Genomic DNA, 18,750 nt, shown 5'->3' on the forward strand with positions numbered 1-18,750 from the left:
CACTGAGCCAAACCGGTTAGGGCAGCATCCTGTATTTTCATTTGCTAAATCTGCCAACCCTACTCCAGAATCTAGAGTCTTCTAGATCATTCTGGTCCAGCTCCAACTTTGCAGCTGGGGAGGAGACTGAGGCTCCTCTCCTCACTCAGCCAGTCAGGGGCAACCCCAGGATGTGAACTGCTCTGCTTGTCCCAAGCCCCTGCCCCTGGTGCACTACTTCAATGACCAGGTGGCCCTTGTCTTGGTCACCGCACTGGAGGGACTTCAGACTGTCACCAGTAGCATCTGGAGCTCCCGCCAGGTGGGAGGGGGTTCTGGAGGCAGAAACTGGCTTATGAAGGACCCTGGGGCTGGATGAAAAATCCAATCTCTGCACTAATAAGTAATGACATTGCCCTGGCCAGGGGTGTTCAGTGGTTGGAGCATTGGCTTGTGCACTGGAGGGTCTGTGGTTCGATTCCTGGTCGGGGCATGTATGGGAGGCAATCAATCAATATGCCTCTGTCTCACCAATGTTTCTCTCCCCTCCTTTTCCTCTCCCCTCTCCCTTCCACTCTCTAGAATCAATGGAAAAAATACACTCACTCCTCAAGTGAGGATTTTAAAAAACGTGATGACTCCTATTGAGTGATTGAAGTGTCATCATGAGGGTTGTTGCCATCACTACTCTCCTGGAGCAATCAGCCGTCCGTAACTGCTTTAAGGATAATGTAGGTCTCTCATGCAGAAAATTCAAGGCGTGCAATTGACCAGCCTCCTTGCTTTCTCTCTCTCTCTCTCTCTCTCTTTTTAAAATATATATTTTATTTATTTTAGAGAGGAAGGGAGAGGGAGAGAGAGAAACATCCATGATGAGAGAGAATCATTGATTGGCTGCCTCCTGCACGCCCCCTACTGGGGATCGAGCCCATAACCCAGGCATGTGCCCTGAGCAGAATCAAACCCGGGACCCTTTAGTCTGCAGGCGACGCTCTATCCGCTGAGTCAAACCAGCTAGGGCGCTTTCTCTCTTTTCTTTACCGCCTGCCCCCAACCACAAATGTAACATGAAGTGGTGATGACTCACTGTGAGGTTACAGAGTAGGGAAGGAACCAGGATAAGGTGGGTTGGAGTGTTGTCCTGATAGGTCAGGGTTGTGGGCTCCATCCCTGGCAGGGCACATATAGGAAGCAACCAATGAATGCATAAGTGGAAGAACAAATGGGTGTTTTTTTCCTCTCTACTTCTCTCTCTAAATTCAACAAATAAAAATTATATATATAAAGGTGGGTCTTGGGGGCCCAAAGCCCCGGCTCTGGCAGTGGCTCTCCTGTCAGGGTCTGTGGGAAGCTGTACAGAAGGGTCAGCAAAGCTGGAGCCCAAAGAAGGGGCCTATAGTCCTGTCTTTCCTGCCCCTCTGTTTCTGTCCTGATGTTTCCGGGGGAAAGGGAGGGTGCCATCTTTTCATCAATTCCACAGTCAAAGCCAGAGCACTGCCCTGGGGTTTCATGAGGGCTCATTTCCCTGCACACAACTGCTGGAAAAGGGGCTCCCCAGGTATCTGAGCCCGGAATTATAGCTCAGGTCACACTGAGCTTTGCACTCATCATTCTGGAGGCTGGGATTTGATGAAATAGCTCAACCCTCATTTACAATAGATTCTGTCTCCTCCCGCCCCCATCCGCGCCCCCCACCCCCACCCCCCACCACCAGATGCTGTGGGCCTCTGAGAGCAGCCTTTGGGTCTCTAAACAGATTCCCCAGAGCCCAGCTGAAGGTGGTGAGTGTGTCCAGTGTAGAGCTGGGTTTTAAGGACTCTTACAAAGTGGAGTAGGTTTGACTTAAATTCAGGTTCAGATCAATGCAGGAAGATTCAAGTTCCCAAGTAGTTCTAAAACACCCATTTGCCTTGCCTTGGAGTTTCCAAAACTTCTTTAAAAACAAGACAAAACTAAACTCCACTTCCCATCTTCCAACTTTTATACATTAGTTGCCAGGTGGGTTTTTTTTTGTTTGTTTTAAAAATATATATTTTATTGATTTTTTACAGAGAAGAAGGGAGAGGGATAGAGAGAAACATCGATCAGCTGCCTCCTGCACACTCCCTACTGGGTATGTGCCCGCAACGGGAATCAAACCCAGGACCCTTCAGTCCACAGGTTGACACTCTATCCACTGAGCCAAACCAGCTAGGGCCGTATGCTTTTAAGTTTACTCTCTTTCATGTGGGTACCATCATCACCTGCACTTCCAAATAGAAAGCAAGAGTTTGAGAGACATTAACAGACTTGCTCAACAGGCTCCCCTGGCTCCCAAGTGCAGAGCTGAGGAGTCAAACTCAGGCAGTGGGGGACCTTGGGCCCTACAGGCAATTACTGACATGGCTGGTCTTGCATCCAGCAGGTTGAGTATACATCCGAGGCCATGAGAAACCTCTGAAACCTTGGCTCAGGATGCCTGCTCACGACAGGACCACTGTGGATACAGATGTCTTTCTGGTCTTGGACTCATAGAGGTGAACTGCACTGGGTGCCCACCAAGGAGCCCACCTGTTTGCTCTATGCCTTTGCCTCATGGCTCTATTTTCTCTTAATTATACCCATTGCCCTATAAGCAGCTTTGTGGCAGGGACAAGGCATCCTATATAATAAAAGTGTAGTATGCAAATTGTCCCCTCAACTGGGGGTTCATCCAGGAGTTCAACCAGGGGGCAGGGCCAGCCTGGGGAAGTTGGGGAGGCCTGGGGAAGTGGGGGAGTACCTGGCCGGCAGCCAGCAGCTGCTAGGGACCCAACCAGTGCACGAAATTCGTGCACTGGGCCTCTAGTAAAATATACTCACACTTGTTACTTTTTTATTACATTCCTCTAGTTACTAAATCACAAATTTTCTCACCCTATTTTTTAAAAAATATTTTTTAAGGGAGAGGGATAGAAACATTAATGCAAAACACTGCTGGGCTGCCTCTTGCATGCCCCCTACTGGGGATTGAGCCCACAACTGGATGTGCCCTGACGAGGGATTGAACCAGTGACCTCCTGATGCATGCATGGGTTGATGCTAAACCACTGAGCCAGACCAGCTGGGCTGCCTTTTTTTCTTGATTACAAAGATTACAGAAATTCAGAAATTCCCCCAAACCATTTAACTGAGTTAAACATAGTCAAATTTTATGTAAGCTTCCAATGATTTTTACTATGCATAAACACTTCTAAAATTGGGTCCTAATTTTATAGCCAGCTTTTCCCCTCCTTAGGTAAGGGAACATTGTTAAACAAGCCTATTTTATTACTCCTAATACTACAATAGACCAGAGAAAAGAGCAAGCTAGGCCTACCTTGAGAACCAACTCATTCTCATCCGATTAGTGTAGCTACTTTACCTGCAAATTTAACTTAAAAGCTGAAATGGCAAACTACTCAAGGTCTACTTTGAGAACCTTGTACACTTGTCAGTTTCACGTCAGATGAACCTTGTTTTAAGAAGGTGCATTTTTATTTATGCTTTGGATGAGCCTTTCAGCTCTATTAAAGCTGTTGGGACACCCAGCCAGTGTTGCTTCAGGTCATGGTTCAACCCTGCTTGGGTTGCTGGCTCAAACCCCAAAAGGGAACCTGCAGGAGGCAGCTCATGGGTGTTTCTCACTTCTCCCTTCTCTGAAATAAACTGGATGGGTTCTGGCTAGTTTGGCTCAGTGGATATTGAATGTCAGCCTTCAGCTCAAGGGTCTCAGGTTCAATCCCAGTCTGGGCACATGCCCGAGTTGTGGGCTCAGACCCAGCAGGGGATGTGCAGGAGGCAACTGATCAGTGACTTTCATGATTGATGTTTCTCTCCCCCTCAATTTGAAATACCAATAAAAAAATATATAAAAAAAAACTGGTGGGATGAGCTGGCCCCTTTATTTACCAAAGTTAAATGAAGCAGACTCAAGTGAAAGGTTTAATCACAGGTACTTCCCAGTATATCAAGCCACTGGCACCAATAGGTAAGGGAAAGGGGCAGGTTAGGGCCTGGAAGTTTCTGCAGCCTGATCCTACCCATTTTGCAGACAAATGTGAAAAAGCAAAAATGCTGCACCACAGAATGAGTGCTGAAAGCCATTTGTTTAGGCTAGTGGGGTTGGTTTGATAAATGTTTGTCTAATGGGGAGAAGCTTGGTTAACAAATCGCTTCTTGAACAGTCCTCAAGAGTGAATTAGTTCAAGAACCAAGGTTCCAATGTATTAGACCAATTTCTCAGGGCTTGTGGATTATTCCCATCAGCAACACCTAGGAACCCAAACTTCATTTGTAACAGCTATGACCCTATGGACCAGGACCCCAAGTGAACTCCGGATACCAGGGAGCAACAGGCTGGAGTCCTGGCCCTGCCCTCGCCCCTCCCCCAGGCACAGGCAGACAAGAGGTCACAGCGGCATTATGGTTTATTCGCGGGCCTTAGTACAGGCGCTGGGGCTTCCCCATGGTGCTCTTGATGTACAAAGCCCGAACATTCTGCCAGTTCTTTTTGAGCAATGACACCAGGAAATTGACAGCTAAGTGGATGTTGTACACAAGCTCATCATCTGTCATCTTCACGTGGCCAACAGCCACCGCCAGACACAGCACCTGTGGGGAGAGGAAGGTCAGTCAGGCTGGTGGCAGACGGCACGGCCCGTCCCTCCCAGCGAGCAGTGCTTTGGCCCAGGCTGACCAGCTTCAGCCCTGCTCAGCGACAATCACATGTCCAAAGTATCACAGAAAGGCAAGCCAGGGCTCCCACTACTGTGGCTTAACTTACCTTCTTCATCTGGAACTTGATGGTGGACTTCACCTCATCCACTTTGGCCACCATGTTCTCATTGTGGGTCAACAAGGAAGGGAACTTGCCAGCCTTATTCAGGCCGGGGCCCAGGATTCGTGGGATCTGCTTGATCAGAGACTCTGAAGCCAAAAAGGCATCGTACTTCTTGGCTGGTGAGGAGAATAAGCCATTGGGAGGCCAGCCTCCAAACGAACTCTGTAGCCCAACCCAGCACAGGCACCACGTCTGCAGCCCCTTCCTCACTCCAGTTTGGGGGTCTCCACCCTCTGAACTCGTACTGGCCCAACATTCCCCTAAGATCTGCTATCAGAAGCCAGGCCGACCCACAACCCATGCGACAACGGAAAACACTGGCCAATCCTGCCTTCCCACCTTCTCGCTACAGGACAGCTGCAGGCCAGAGCCTCAGAGGAAATTAAATTGGAACTGGAACTAGAAATTCCAACTCAGAACACCAGCACCTGACTAGTCAACGTAACAGAGACCGTGGGTGTGAACCACCTAGAGGCCGCCTCCCCTTTCCCGCCCAAAATTCAACCCTCGAAGCAAATAGGAAAAGAACTTTCCCAAATCAAGCTAGCCCACCGCAGCACACCGTTTTGGCCACAATTCTACCCTCCTCCTCACTTTAAAGCCCAAATGGTCTGAGCACCACTTTCCTCGCCCCCAGAACGGCCCCCCCGCCCCCCCTCACCCAGCTTCTTGACCAGCTTCTTATTCTTGTTGAGCTTCTTCAGCGCCTCGATGTCCATGTGCGGGATGTCCACGGCCTTGGCCTCGTCGCAGTGCTGCTGGTCCCCCAGCACGCACACGGAGAACTTGGGGCGGGGCGTGGACTTAAGCCTGCGTTTTGGGGACAGAGCAGGTCATGCCCCGCGCTGGGCGTCCAGGCGGGTGGACGGGCCCGGGGCGGCGGCAGCCAAAGCCTTACCCAGAGCGTCCGCGTTCGCCAGCAGCTAGTCTGGCTCTCAAACTAGCCGGCGGGCTCGGCCGAGGCCTCCCCACGCCTCCCCTCTTGTTTTAAGACCCAGGGTGGGGGTCCGCCCGGCCGCGCCTGCCCGGAGCAGGGGGTCCGGACTACCCGGGCTCGCCAGTGCCGCGCGTCTGCCCGCCTCGGGCGCAACAGGAGCCCCGAGGGCAGAGCGGGGCACGGGGGCTGGGTGGGGTCAGAGCGGTGCCAACCTGACGGTGCCCGAGAAGCGTTTGTCCTTCTGAGGGTCATAGTTCTTCAGGCTGACCTGCAGCTCCACCGTCTCCAAAAACCTTAGGGGAAGTGCCAGTTAGCCGGACGCCGGGGCCCCGGCCCGCCCGCGCCCGCGCCCGCCCCCCGCGGACTCGGCTTACTTCCGGCGCTTGCGCTGGTTCCCGTGCAGGACCTCCCGCACCGCCTCGTACAGGGTGTCGCGGGAGACTTTGCTGCTGCAAGAGGGAAGCAGGACCGGCGCTCAGGCCCGGCGCCGCGGGCCGACACCCTCGGCGTGGCCGGAGCGGCTGGGGGATCGGGACCCCAGTTCGGAGTGGGTCCGAGAACCAGATGCAGGCCCCGCAAAGAGGGCTCCGACGGCGGCCGATCGGCAATGCCCCGCAGCCAAGGAAGGGCAAGGACCCCCGATGCCGCCCGTAGGGTCTCCATCCCCACCGGGGCGTCCGAGGTGCGGATGCGCACGGATAGCGCCCCATATGTCACTCACCTCATGGTTCCTCGCGCCGCAAAAACCGGAAAAGAGACTAACTCAGTTCGCGCATGCGCTCAAATACGGGCCTTATTCTCGCGAGAGATGCCTTGCGACTTCCCCGGAGAGCGCAGTCGGTCGCTCCACCCCCGGGCGCGCCGCCGTCTGCGGCCGCTGGAGGGCGCCGATGGGCTGCGGTCCGGGCACCCTCCGACTACCCCGTTTTGCGCCAGCAGCTGCCAGGCGGGTAAGGAAGCGGCCAGGTCCAGGGCTCGAGCTTCAGAAACCAAACGTACTGGCGACGCATTGTAATGGCCGCGGAGAGGGTGTGATTCCTGCACGTCTGCCCCCAGACTTCCTCTGCCCACTTCCTCATGCGCCTGCCGCACAAGCAGGCTTCACTCCCGACCTCTCTCCCTCATCTCGCTCTAAGGGGCGGGGGTGCGGGCGGGCTCGCGGCTTCCCGGGGAGTTGCGAGAAGGGACTCGTGGATAACGCTGTGTTCTTGGCCCCGGAAGCCTGCAGTGGGGAAGAGCTGGAAAGCACGGTGATGAACCTTCACCCCACAGTTGCTTCCTCTGTAACACCCACCGGCCGTTTCCTAGGGACGAGGTGCCTCGCTAGGGGCCATGGGAATATGAAGGTCTCAGACAGACGCGGCCGCAGTGTTGCACACCCCGCTGCCCTTTCCTGTTCAACAGGCCCATCCTCCTCTGCCCACAGTAACCCAGGAGTCTATCTCTACGCAAATGTCTTCCCCCAAAAGCCTCCCCCAATTGCAGACACTCCCACCTCTAAGCCGCGCCCCTACCCAACAGACAGCTTATAGGGTTGGGTGGGTGGTAGCACAGGCTCTCTGGCCCACAGAACTGAATGAATGAACCTCCGAACTGTACCACCTCCCTCAGAACATTTCACTGGGGAAAGATGCCCCGTGTCACTGCGCAGGTGGAGTGGTGGTAGGGGTGGGGGGTGAATTAATTTTCGACAAATACCAGAGCTAATAGGAAGGCAGGCACTGATTCCAATGACACGTTGTTGAACTTCCTGATTTTTATTAAATGCCATTGATAATTATTCAAGTCAGAACAATTGAGGGGATCATAACACGCACTGCAGCACAAGAGATTTGTGCTGAGTGCTAAGCACAGGGGTCCCCCGAGCTCACAGGGGTCTGCTGTGACGTTGCTGGGCTTATAGGAAAGCTGGTTGCCGAAGCCTGAGGCAGAAGTGACAAGGAGTGAGCCAGGGTCAGCAGCCCTTGGAAACCAGCTCATCCAGCCCCCTCAGCCTGTACCCTCCCTGCTGGCTGGGAGGTCAAGACGGCCTCTCTGCAGCCTGGAACAGGGAGGCAGTTGATGCCTGAATGGCCAGATTCGGCCTTCACCCCAGGCCAGGGTCAGGGTGAGGGCAGAGTGTCCTTCAGGAAGCTGGTGTCCCCGGGGGGAGGGTCAGGGGGCCAGATGTCTCAGGGCGGCCTGCAGGGACTTCCTCAGGAAAGTGGTGTTGAGCGACAGGGGGGCGGCCAGGCTCAGTCTCTGGGTCTCAGTGATCTAGGGAGAAGGAAGAATGTCAGGACTCCGGCAGCTGACCCCTCCCCTCCCATCTGACCCCCCGCCTGCTCAGAAAGGAGAGGAATCCAGGGCATAAGGATGGAAGGAGGCAAGGACCCCCTGAGCAATCGAACCTCATTATTTCGCTGTCTTTGGATTCAGATGGACCTGGGCCAAATACTGCCCATCACTAAGTCAGCCACAGGATAACAGCTGACAGCTGAGTGCTCCCTACGGCAGCACGTCATATGCGTTAGTTCATAAACCCTCACAACCCTCCCGGCTACAGACAGGAAACGGCGCTGCCCCCTTCCTCCTGGGCCACACTTCTTCCCTGACCTGTTGCTACAACCTCCTGGCAGGTCTCCACCCTGCATCTTCCCTCCAATCCCTCCTCCTTACAGAGGCCAGAGGTTTCTCTATAAAATGCAAATCTGACCCCGTCACTCCAGCTGAAGGCCCTGGGATAACTCCTGAAGCCTCCTACTGGAGGCCCTCCTTCCAGGACCCAGTCTCCTATATGTGTTCCTAAGATGTGTGTTCACATATTCATTTTCCAGGGAGGAGCTATAGCTTTCATCAAATCACCAAATGGGCCTGTGACTCGCAAGAAAAGGGTAAAGAGCCAACTGCCAAGAACACCTGGCCTTCAAGATCAAGTCCAAGTTCCTCACCATAACTTACAGGGCCCCTCATGAGATGCTATCGTGGCCTGGCAATGTGACCTTGGACAAGTTACAAATATCTGAGTCTCAACTTCCTTATCTATAAAATGAAGCTAATAATAGATCTTCTCGTAGTGCTAATGCGTGGAGTAAACAGGAGAGTTAACATATATCAGGGCTAGAACAGTGCCTGAGATGTAGCAGGGGCTATGCAAGGATTAGCTCTTGGTATTTTAGATCTCTAACCTCCTCCCCTACCACCATCAACTCTCATATTTTTAGGCCTCAGCTACAATGAACTGCCTGTACCCCTCAGACATTCACTGCATTCACTGCTTACACTGTTTCCTTTGCCTGGAATGCCCTTTCCTCCACCTCAGCCCTTGACTACCACTCACCTTTTAAGAGTCAAGAGGCCTGTCCCAATTCAAAAGGTTTAGTTGCCCCCTCTTGCTCTGTCATCAAAAGCCCCAAGTATACTCTCACCTGACTCCTACCAGATATTACAATGATCTGTTTATCATCTCTCCTTCCCCTCTTGCTAGCCCGGTGTTAGGGGAGAGGGTCAAGTTAAGGACAAGGACTGTGATATGGTCACTGTTGATTCCCCATATGGCATCTGGCCCATAGCGGTGTTGGCTGGATGAGCAGTCTCATTGCCTAGTCCCAGGCCTGAACTTGTAGGTTCCCTGGCTAATATTCAGGGTTTTCTCCCTGGCAAACAGGTGTACACCGTCACGGCAGGTTCCGGGCAGCAGGGCAGCCCTCATGGTCCCATCGGCACTCACATGGGCCTGATACTTGTTCATCACTGTCAGCATGAGTTTGGCGTAGGCCATGGACGCAGTGGCTGCCGGCCCCTCTTTGCAGAGCCTGTCCATCAACACACTGAACTTCTCGGGGGTCATCTCCACCTGCACACATCGGGAGGGGGAACAGCAGCACAAGAACAGGCCTTCATTCACTTCCCAACTCTTACCACTTACTAACCAGGTGACCCTATGCAGATCACTTAACCAAACTAAGCCTCAGTGTCCACCTCTGTAAAATGGGGCTCATAAAATCTCACTCTGAAGCCTGTGAAAAGGATTCAATGAGATAATGCACAGAAAGCCTGCGCAGAGGTCTCAGAAAATGGCGGCTAGCGTTGCAAAGTCTGATTAGGACCAAGGGAGCCAAGGATCCCCAGCCTGGATCAGTGCTTGAAGACATACAGGGCGGTACCGCCAGCATAACAACAGCTCTTCATAATAATAATAATAATAATTTAATAAGCATTATTATGCACCAGGCACCACTCTGAGCACTTCACACCAGTTATCCCACTTAAACCTCACCCCAGTCTTGTGTGGTGGGTGCTATCATCACTCCCCTGTGGATGAGGAAACTGAGGCAGAGAGAGGTTAAGCCAACACCTAAGTTATAAACAGATGAGGCAGAATTTTAAGTACTGATGGAAAAATTGCCAAAATACATATGAAGTGAATAAAGCAGAATACAGCGCACTGAGCTTAGTGTTACCATCTGTGCAAGAAACAAAGGAAAAGTGCATCTATACATGTGTCCTTGTAAATACAAGCATCTCTGGAGGGTCCCCTGAAGCTAACAGCGCTGGTTCACCCCGGGGAAGGGCATCTAGATGGCTGGGGAATATTTTTCACTATTTCCTCTTTGAGCTTCTAAAATTGTTAAGATATGAATTCATTACCCATTCAACAAGAAAACTATTTATTTATTTTGTTCATCCTCACCCAGGGATATTTTTCCATTGCTTTTTAGAGAGAGTGGAAGGGAGGGAGAGAAACATTGATGTGAGAGAGACACACCGATTGGTTGCCTCCTACAAGCGGAGCCACAGATCGAGCCTCCAGCCCACGTAGGTGCTCTAACCACTGAACCACCAGCCAGGGGAAGTACAACTTAATTGAAACGCACATATCGGAACGTTGCTCCCCAAGGCCACAGAGCCAGTAAGAGGCAGAGACAGATTTACCATGGAGTCAGTTCTCGGCTACCAGCCTTTGAGGCCCCAGGACTCTCCCACAGTCATGGGGCACCCTGCTGCGGGGCAGCTGGCCTACCTGCCCCTCCATCACCAAAGGGATCGGACCCGCGGGCGCCCCACGCCCATCCATAGCCCTGCAGCACTTCTGTTCTCTTCCCCAAGGCAGCCTGCTCACCTGCCGCTCCAGGAGTGACTGCAGCACCAGGAAAGTCTGCTCCCGCCAGGGCACCTCCAAGATCTGTCTGCGAAGCACAGGCCCCGGGGGGTAAAGCCCAGCCTCCCACTGAAGCCTGGGTAGCTACTACTCCTACCCCAAGGCAGGGCCAGGACTTGGGGACAGCCAAGATCCCCAGCCACCCGAGGAATGAGCCAGAGCCCCCCTAATGCTGCCGGCTGCCCAGTAGTCACTGCTGCAGAGCCCATACTCAGTGCTGGGCAGGCCACAACCCAAGACCCCGGGAGCTGACAGTGAAGGATTTGGCGGTAGGATATACAAAGACCCCCTGAAAAATAGCCAGGAGTCAAGAATACATCCTGTCAGTCGGACATCCTTAGCGCTGCCGCAGCTCAGGGCTTCTGATTGAGCGGCACTCCACCTGTGGGAGTGCACTGGCCACCAGGGGGCAGTTCCTGCATTGAGCATCTGCCCCCTGGTGGTCAGTGTGCGTCATAGCAAGCAGTTGTTCCGCCGTTTGGTCAGTTTGCATATTAGCCTTTTATTATACAGAATGTTGATGTCCAGTGGGGTCTTTTCTACTCATTATTTCTGTCTTGAATCTCCAATTTTACAAATTTAATAACAATTTCTGAGCATTTACTAAATGCCAAATACTGTACTGAGGTCTTTATATGGATTATCACATTTAACAGCTAGAAAAATCCTACAGAGTGAATATTATTCCCCTTTTGTTCATAAGAAGCTCTGAGAGCCTCAGAGATATGGAATAACTGGTTTGAATGACACATTTAAAAACATGCCAGGTTGAGATTTGAAACTATGTCTGTCTGACTTCAGAGCCAGTGCTTTTAACCACAGTGCCAATCTCCAACTACGCTGGCAACTGCTCAGGAGCCAGGACCACCAGCCCTTCTCTGCATTCCGCAAAGCACCTGGCAGGGAAGACTGAAACTCCGGGCTTGGGAAGGGGCACAGGATGGCAACTTGCACGGGCCCAGGAGGGAAGGCACAAGCCAGGTTCAGATAACAGCAAGGGGGGGCGGGCACCTCCTGTCTTTCAGGCACCGAGCTCCAACTCCAGAATGCCAGAAACAGACTTGGCCAGGGGAGGGGTGGGGACACAGAGGCCTGAATACTCACCCCAGTATTAGCACCTGCCTGTCTGGCTCCAGGGCCTCGTCCTTCATAAGGCTACACAGTAACTCTGTTTGAGCTGGACCTGGGTACGGGACAGAGGAGGGCAGAAGTCTGGGGAATGGCAGGAGAGGATAGGACTGCAGGGACAGCATGCTCAGTTCATCAGAGGGGCCACTGTCAGGGAAGTAACAGCTTTTACTCATTGAATACCCAGCTTCTGCCAGGGTCACCCTGGGGGGAGGCTGGTTCTGGAATTACCTGTTTCTGGGGCCCGGAGCACGGGGCCGAGGAGGGCTCTGCAGACGGGGTGGGTATACTTGGCGCAGAAGGAGGTCAGAGAAGTTGTGAGCAGGCGGGAGGCTGAGGAAGTGAGGGAGAGTATCTACGGCCAATGGGGAGGAAACGCTGCTTCATTCATAATGTCCATCAGTACATGTGTCAGATGGTGACACATGTCACAGAGGGAAAAGCTCTCGTCTAGGACTCACGTGGACCCACCCATTGGAAGACACAGCTCCCTTCCCCAATCCTTCTGGAATTGGTCTGGGGTTCAAGGAGGAATCAGCTGCGGGTAGATGGTCTGGGGTCCATGCCCTTCCCCTGCCCCAGGCTGTCTGCCAGGCTGGGACACCCTCTCCCCAGCGCACCCTCCTGAGGGCTCAGACTCTCCCCCAGGGTGCTTGGCAGTCTGCGTGCACCCCAATGCACCCACCCGTCCAAGAAAGAGGCTCCTGGCCAGCACAGTGGCATTGCTGAGGCTGAGATCTGGTGAGAGGGACAGCAGCCGGGTACAGAGCCGCAGGAGACCTGTGTCCGAGAGCTGGGGCAGCTGCAGCTGGTCACAGAGCAGGCCCACCTGCAGAGTGGCAGGGCAGGACACTAGGCTTCTCTGCCAACGGGGCAGCAGAGGGCTAGGGCAAGGACACCCCAGGGGAAGGGAAGGCTGAGAGAGCTGCCCTACGGGTGGAGTCAGGGCTTAATAAACCCAGTCAGGGTGACCCCTGCCTGTGAGACCAAACCCAACAAAGTTCCCCTCCCAAAGTCCTTCTGAGGCAGGGAAACAGTTAAATGGAAAAAGGCTGGGGAGATGGGAGGTGAGCTCGGGGCCAGGTCTTCCTGGACTCACCTGGCTGGGGCTGCACTCATGGAGAAGCTGCAGCTCCACTGTGGGAGCATCCTCCATCCCCTCCAACCCCTGGGAGGTAAAGCCACGTTAGGACTGGCAGTGATGGTGACAAGTCACCGAGGCCACCCCTGCAACGGCAGTGGGTGGCTGAGGACCCGGAAGGTGCTACCAGAAGAGGAACCGTCGGAGCCCGACGGTTCTGCACTTGGGCCCAAGGTGACTTGCAGTGACTGTCAGCTCTTCCTGCAAGCCCCACCCCAAACAGTCTGTGCCTCACTGCCCGGGCCCCCCTGAGCCTCAGCACGGCTGCAGGTGGAGGAGGCAGGGCAGGGCCACTCACCTCCCCGAAGGTCCTGAGCAGCTGCTGCAGCCTGGGAACCTGGTCCTGCAGGAGAGCTCAGTCACCACCAAGCCGCTGCCCGCACCGCGTGGCCCCAAGCCCACTCCGGCTCCCTGTCCTGAGAAGGCCCCAGCTGAGGAAGCTAGTAGGCGAAGCTGGTTCAAGACCATGAAGCCTAGACCTTGACAAGAGCTTAAGAACTCAGACGAGACAAGGGCCGTGCAAATCCGGCTGTCTCCACCTTCTTCTCTGCACCCCCCTAACGGGGCAGACCCAGCCTGGGGCGGGAGGCAGGCTGGATGTGGCATCATGCCCCCACTCCCATGGGGTGGGGTGGTGGGTGGCTCTGGCGCCTCTCCTCCTGGCTAGTACCCTTTACCCTCAGGTTATCGATCGTTAGCTCAAGGGTTTCCCACCTCCCATAACTCCCTTCCCCAGGGTCTGCAGAGCAGCAACTACATTTTCTTAACCCCCTGCTCCTGCCCCTTGCTCCACGGACTAGTCATTCCAACTAGGAGTGTCCCAACAGGCTTTTGCCCCGATTAAACCCCCGGCTCCTGAGGGATCACTCTAAACCCAGCCTCCCACCCCAGTACCTGGATAGCTTTGGGCAACTCCACACTCTCAGCAGGTCCCTTAGTATCCCCCAGACTCTGAGCAGCCTCCATGCACTCAGCCCCCATGACAGGCTGGTTCTTAGTGGGTGACGTGTCTCCTCCATCTGCCAGGGTTTCCAAAGATTCGTGTTCAGCTGGCGCCTCCTCACGACTCTCCTCCTCGACCCTTTCCAAACACCGGAACCTTTTGGGGGCCCTCTCCCCCTCAGGACTGGCAGGCTCTCCTTCGGGCTCCTTTCGTTTCCCCGGCCGCTGGGAGCACTTGTCCTCCTTGTCCTCCTCCTCTTCCTCTTCAGGGTCTGGAGGCTGGGTCAACGTCAACCTCCTGCCCCCTGGACTCAGCTGCCTGCACAGGTCTCGGAGCTGACGCTGGCACCTTTCAGACAGTGGGGACGCTTCCTCAGTGGAGACCCCACCATCTAGACCCCTTCGCAGCAGTTCCCCCAGGGCCTGGAGCCAGGCGTCAGGGTCGGGGCTTGGGTCCTGCCGGGCGATCTGCAGCAGAGGGAGCAGCCTGTCCTCAGGCAGCACCGGCCTAACAGCCATCAGCAGGGTCACCAGGTTCCGCCGGCATAACCGAGGCAACCGCAGCAGCAGTGGTTTCCTGGGCAGCGGAGGGAGGCCAACAGTTAAGAGTCCTATTGAGCCCAGCTGATATGGCTCAGTGACTGAGCATCATCCCAGGCACCGAGAGGTCCTGGGTTCGAACCCTGGTCAGGGCACATGCCCGGGTTGCAGGCTCGATCCCCAGTAGGGGTGTGCAGGAGGCAGCAGATCAATGATTCTCTCTCATCGATGTTTCTCTCTCTCTCCCTCTCCCTCTCCCTCTCTCAAAAAACCAACCATCAAAAAACACTTTCTTTTTTTTTTTTTTTTTTTAAAGAATCCTATTGAGAGGAACACAAGGCAAACTGGGCAGAGCTAGAGGCTCGTTGGCAATGGACAGACAGCGGGCTGGGAGGCAGTGCCCGTGAGTCAGTGTGGACGGAGAGGGGACAGCATGGGAGTCATTCACAAGTGTGCACTGAGCACCTATTCCACGCTGGGCCCTGCGCTTTGACATTTCCTACTCCAGCTCAAAAATTCACGCTGAACTCCTCTAGAATAGACCCACACTTGTTTTACATTAAAAAAAGACGCAAAAGGACTCCAAGGTGCCGTGCAATGCTGCCTTGGCCCCGTGCTCCACCTGCCATGGCCTGGAAGTCACAGGGTGACCTCTGTCCAGCTCTGATGCTCCCACCACGACGAGCTCTCCTTCCTGCGCCCGGCACCAGCGTGGCACCAGCCCTCGCAGGCACCTGGTGCACATTTACTGAATGACTTATCTCTCAGAGTACGTGTCCAGGTATCAGCAAGGGCTGCTGTGGACGGAGCGGTGCAGCTGTCTGTCATGTTGTGAAGGCACAGACCCAGATGCCGTGTGACCTGCGGCTTGCTGGGGAGGCAAGCAAGTCACGGGTGCATCCAGCCCACCACCCAGCAGGCCTCTGCTCCTCTCCACACACAACTGTGCAGAGCTGTGCAGCATCACACACAGGGACCTGGGGTGTGTGAGAGAGAACAAGCATCTTTTCTTTGTGGAAAACAAACACTAAGAGAGAAAACTAGAGTGTAAGTTAAAATGCTGGTCACGTTGTGGTGAAAGATCCTAGGAGCAGACGTGAGGAAGACCCGATTTAAAGGGCTTTTAACTTTTTTGTGTCCATGGACCCCCTTATCAGAACCTGTTAAATGTATAGCATACATAGAATTACAAAAGAAACCCATGATACTGAAGTACAGTTCTATCCAGTGATCTTGGGTTAAGTCTCCCCTCCCCCTACTCTGCCCAGAAAAAGCCAGACAGCTAGAAAACATTTCTATAGCCTCCAATTTGGGGGTTTTGAAAGATCTCTTGACACATCTCATGAAATAAATTTGAAGTGGAGTGTGGGAAGAAAATATAAGAACTTCTGTTACTACTTATCTAAAACACAAGAAATTAGGTATTAAAATTTTTTTTTTTTAATTTGGGATTCAAACCCATGCAGTTTGGATCCAAGTCACTTTTTACTGACTTCAGAGAGGAAGGGAGAAGGAGAGATGGATAGAAACATCAATAATGAGAGGGAATCATTTGCTTTCTGCCTCCTGCATGCCCCCGACTGGGGATGGAGCCGGCAACCCATGATCTCATGGTTCAGAAGTCGACACTCAACCACTGAGCCATGCCGGTCAGGCTATTACAAAATTATAATATATGGATTGGCCCTCCATGTTCGACTCCAGCCTAATCTAAGGTAGGGGTGTCCAAGAGTGGAAGGCGGGCTCTTCAGAACCTAGAGGCTGCAGGTGGCACCTCACTCACTTTTTAAGAAGTATGTTATTTTGCCCTAGCCCGTTTGGCTCAGTGAGTAGAGCGTCGGCCTGTCGACTGAAAGGTCCCGGGTTCGATTCCGCCCAGGGGCACATGCCTGGGTTGTGGGCTCAGTCCCCAGTGTGGGGCATACAGGAGGCAGCCCATCAATGGTTCTCTCATCACTGATGTTTCTATCTCTCCCTTCCTCTCTGAAATCAATAAAAAGATGTATATTAAAAAAATATTTTTTTAAAAAAGGAACACCATCCCTGCCAGTGTGGCTCAGCAGCTGAGCATCAACAAGGAACACCAAGGTCACAGTTCCATCCCTGTCAGGGCTCATGCCCAGGTTTCAGGCTTGATCACCATTGATCGTGCAGGAGGCAGCCGATCAATGGTTCTCTCTCATCATTGACGTTTCTCTCTCTCTCCCTTCCTTTCTGAAATCAGTAAAAGTATTTAAAAAAAAAAAAAAAACACCATCCCTATGGAAAGTGATCTTGCCCTAAAATGTATGTTATGCTTTGAAAAAATGATATAAAGCCACCACAACCAGATGTTTATTGGCATTTATCGCACTTTAAAATTTAATTTTTGTATACTTTATTCTGTAGGTACTTCAACACGTAAGTACACTTTACACATAAGTATGCCTATGCTGAAGGTACGAGTTCGGTATTTTTAGAGACGGAATATGCTATCAAAACCTATTGGGGTCGCCCGGCCGGGTGCCCAGTTGGTTGGCGCGCCCTGGGTGCACCAAGAAGGCTGGGGGAGTCGGGTCAGGGCACACACCTAGCTGCCGGCTGACCCCGGCCTGGGCGTGCAGGGGAGGCCACCGGTCCATGTTTCTCTCCCCCTCCCTCCTCTCTCTCTAAAACCAATAACCATCCTCAGGTGAGGACTTCAAAAATCGACTTGAGTCCACTGACTTACACTTACTCGCTTACCCCGGCCGCAGTGTCTCAGGCCCCGGTCCCCGCACTGACCGCGCAAAGGCCGGCACTCCATGCGGTACCCGCGCGCCGGGACCTCTCCGCGCCCGGCAGCCCCGCCAGCCCCGCCGCAGGGCCCGCGCCCGCGGTGGAGGGTGATGTGCGCGCGGCCGGGACCTCTCCGCGCCCGGCAGCCCCGCCAGCCCCGCCGCAGGGCCCGCGCCCGCGGTGGAGGGTGATGTGCGCGCGGCCGGGACCTCTCCGCGCCCCGCAGCCCCGCTAGCCCCGCCGCAGGGCCCGCGCCCGCGGTGGAGGGTGATGTGCGCGCGGCCGGGACCTCTCCGCGCCCGGCAGCCCCGCCAGCCCCGCCGCAGGGCCCGCGCCCGCGGTGGAGGGTGATGTGCGCGCGCCGGGACCTCTCCGCGCCCCGCAGCCCCGCCAGCCCCGCCAGCCCCGCCGCAGGGCCCGCGCCCGCGGTGGAGGATGACGCGCGCGGCGCTACTTACAGCAGCAGCCGAGCGTCCGGGCCCTCCGCGACCGGCTCCTCCCGGCACAGCGCCTCCAGGACGCGGCCCCAGGCGAAGGGCTCCCCGCCGCGGCCGCCCAGCGCCCGCAGCACCCCCAGGCCGCGCCGCGCCCCGTCGGGTCCCGCCTGCAGCGCCCGCAGCAGGAGGCGGGCGGGGGCCTCGAGCTGAGCCCAGGGCGCCGGGTCCGCGCTCTCAGCCGGAGCGGGCGCCGCCTCCGGGGCTGCCATGCCCGGGACCCGCGCCCCAGCCCAGCCTCGCTCGGTTTCGGGCCTCAGCTCCGCGGCCTGAGGAAGGGAGGACTCCGGTACTCGCCCTCCCGCGCGCCGCACTCACTCCTCGGCGCTCCAAGGGCACCCAGCCCGGCCGCCCGGGAGACGCACGCCATCTGAACAGGCAGCGAGGTGAGCGGGGCGGGGCGCGCGGGCAGGCCGGAAGGGGCGGGGCCACGACTGAGGGGGTGTTTGTGGGCGGGGTCACACCGGCGCTGGTGGGCGGGGCGGGGCGGCTCGGCTGCCGCCCTTAACCTCCCTCCACTGCTCCGGAAGTAGGACGGGGGTGCAGAATGGATGTCGGGATCCTGTTGTACTTCAGGATCCAACCACGTTAATTTTATCTGACTCCCATGTTGCTTGTAGACCATGGGCTCTGTGGTAGGATTAGATCGCAATTTGCCACCCCACCGTCCTCTCCGGAAATACTGGATGTACACATATCCCTGCGAATGGGGTCGCAGCAAAAGCTGAGGCCCGCCAGGTGGCCAAAGGCTTTGCTTGGACTTCCTCCTAAAGACGAAGCAGCAGCCTTGCTCTGACTGTTTATAAGGGACTAGGTGGCCCCCTCGCGGGGTTCCAGTTGAAGGAAATCTGC

The 18,750-nt window shown here is 54.9% G+C and overlaps 2 protein-coding genes across 8 annotated transcripts; both read right to left on the reverse strand.

The window, feature by feature from the left end:
* Positions 1 to 4,388: 4,388 nt before the first annotated feature.
* On the reverse strand, positions 4,389 to 6,620 carry RPL10A (ribosomal protein L10a). Its single transcript, XM_036316881.1, has 6 exons — positions 6,478 to 6,620; positions 6,131 to 6,205; positions 5,969 to 6,049; positions 5,481 to 5,629; positions 4,763 to 4,935; positions 4,389 to 4,590 (listed from the first exon to the last, which is right to left on the reverse strand). Exons 1-6 carry the CDS (start codon positions 6,480 to 6,482, stop codon positions 4,420 to 4,422), a joined length of 654 nt encoding a protein of 217 aa, XP_036172774.1. The 5' UTR covers positions 6,483 to 6,620; the 3' UTR covers positions 4,389 to 4,419.
* Positions 6,621 to 7,490: 870 nt separating this feature from the next.
* On the reverse strand, positions 7,491 to 18,314 carry FANCE (FA complementation group E). 7 transcript variants are annotated; one of them, XM_036316875.1, is made up of 10 exons: positions 17,863 to 18,313; positions 14,060 to 14,684; positions 13,464 to 13,508; positions 13,124 to 13,192; positions 12,710 to 12,853; positions 12,256 to 12,379; positions 12,001 to 12,079; positions 10,858 to 10,924; positions 9,466 to 9,591; positions 7,491 to 8,012 (listed from the first exon to the last, which is right to left on the reverse strand). In XM_036316875.1, exons 1-10 carry the CDS (start codon positions 18,108 to 18,110, stop codon positions 7,911 to 7,913), a joined length of 1,629 nt encoding a protein of 542 aa, XP_036172768.1. In that variant the 5' UTR covers positions 18,111 to 18,313; the 3' UTR covers positions 7,491 to 7,910. The 7 variants fall into 7 exon arrangements, 5 of the variants coding, with proteins under 5 accessions (XP_036172768.1, XP_036172771.1, XP_036172772.1 ...); XR_004968782.1 differs by having other exon boundaries at positions 7,989 to 8,012; positions 10,858 to 10,920; positions 17,863 to 18,314; XM_036316878.1 differs by lacking the exon at positions 13,124 to 13,192 and having other exon boundaries at positions 17,863 to 18,314.
* Positions 18,315 to 18,750: the final 436 nt, after the last annotated feature.

Source organism: Myotis myotis, unplaced genomic scaffold, assembly GCF_014108235.1.
Source record: "Myotis myotis isolate mMyoMyo1 unplaced genomic scaffold, mMyoMyo1.p scaffold_m19_p_7, whole genome shotgun sequence".
Taxonomy (NCBI): Eukaryota; Metazoa; Chordata; class Mammalia; order Chiroptera; family Vespertilionidae; genus Myotis; species Myotis myotis.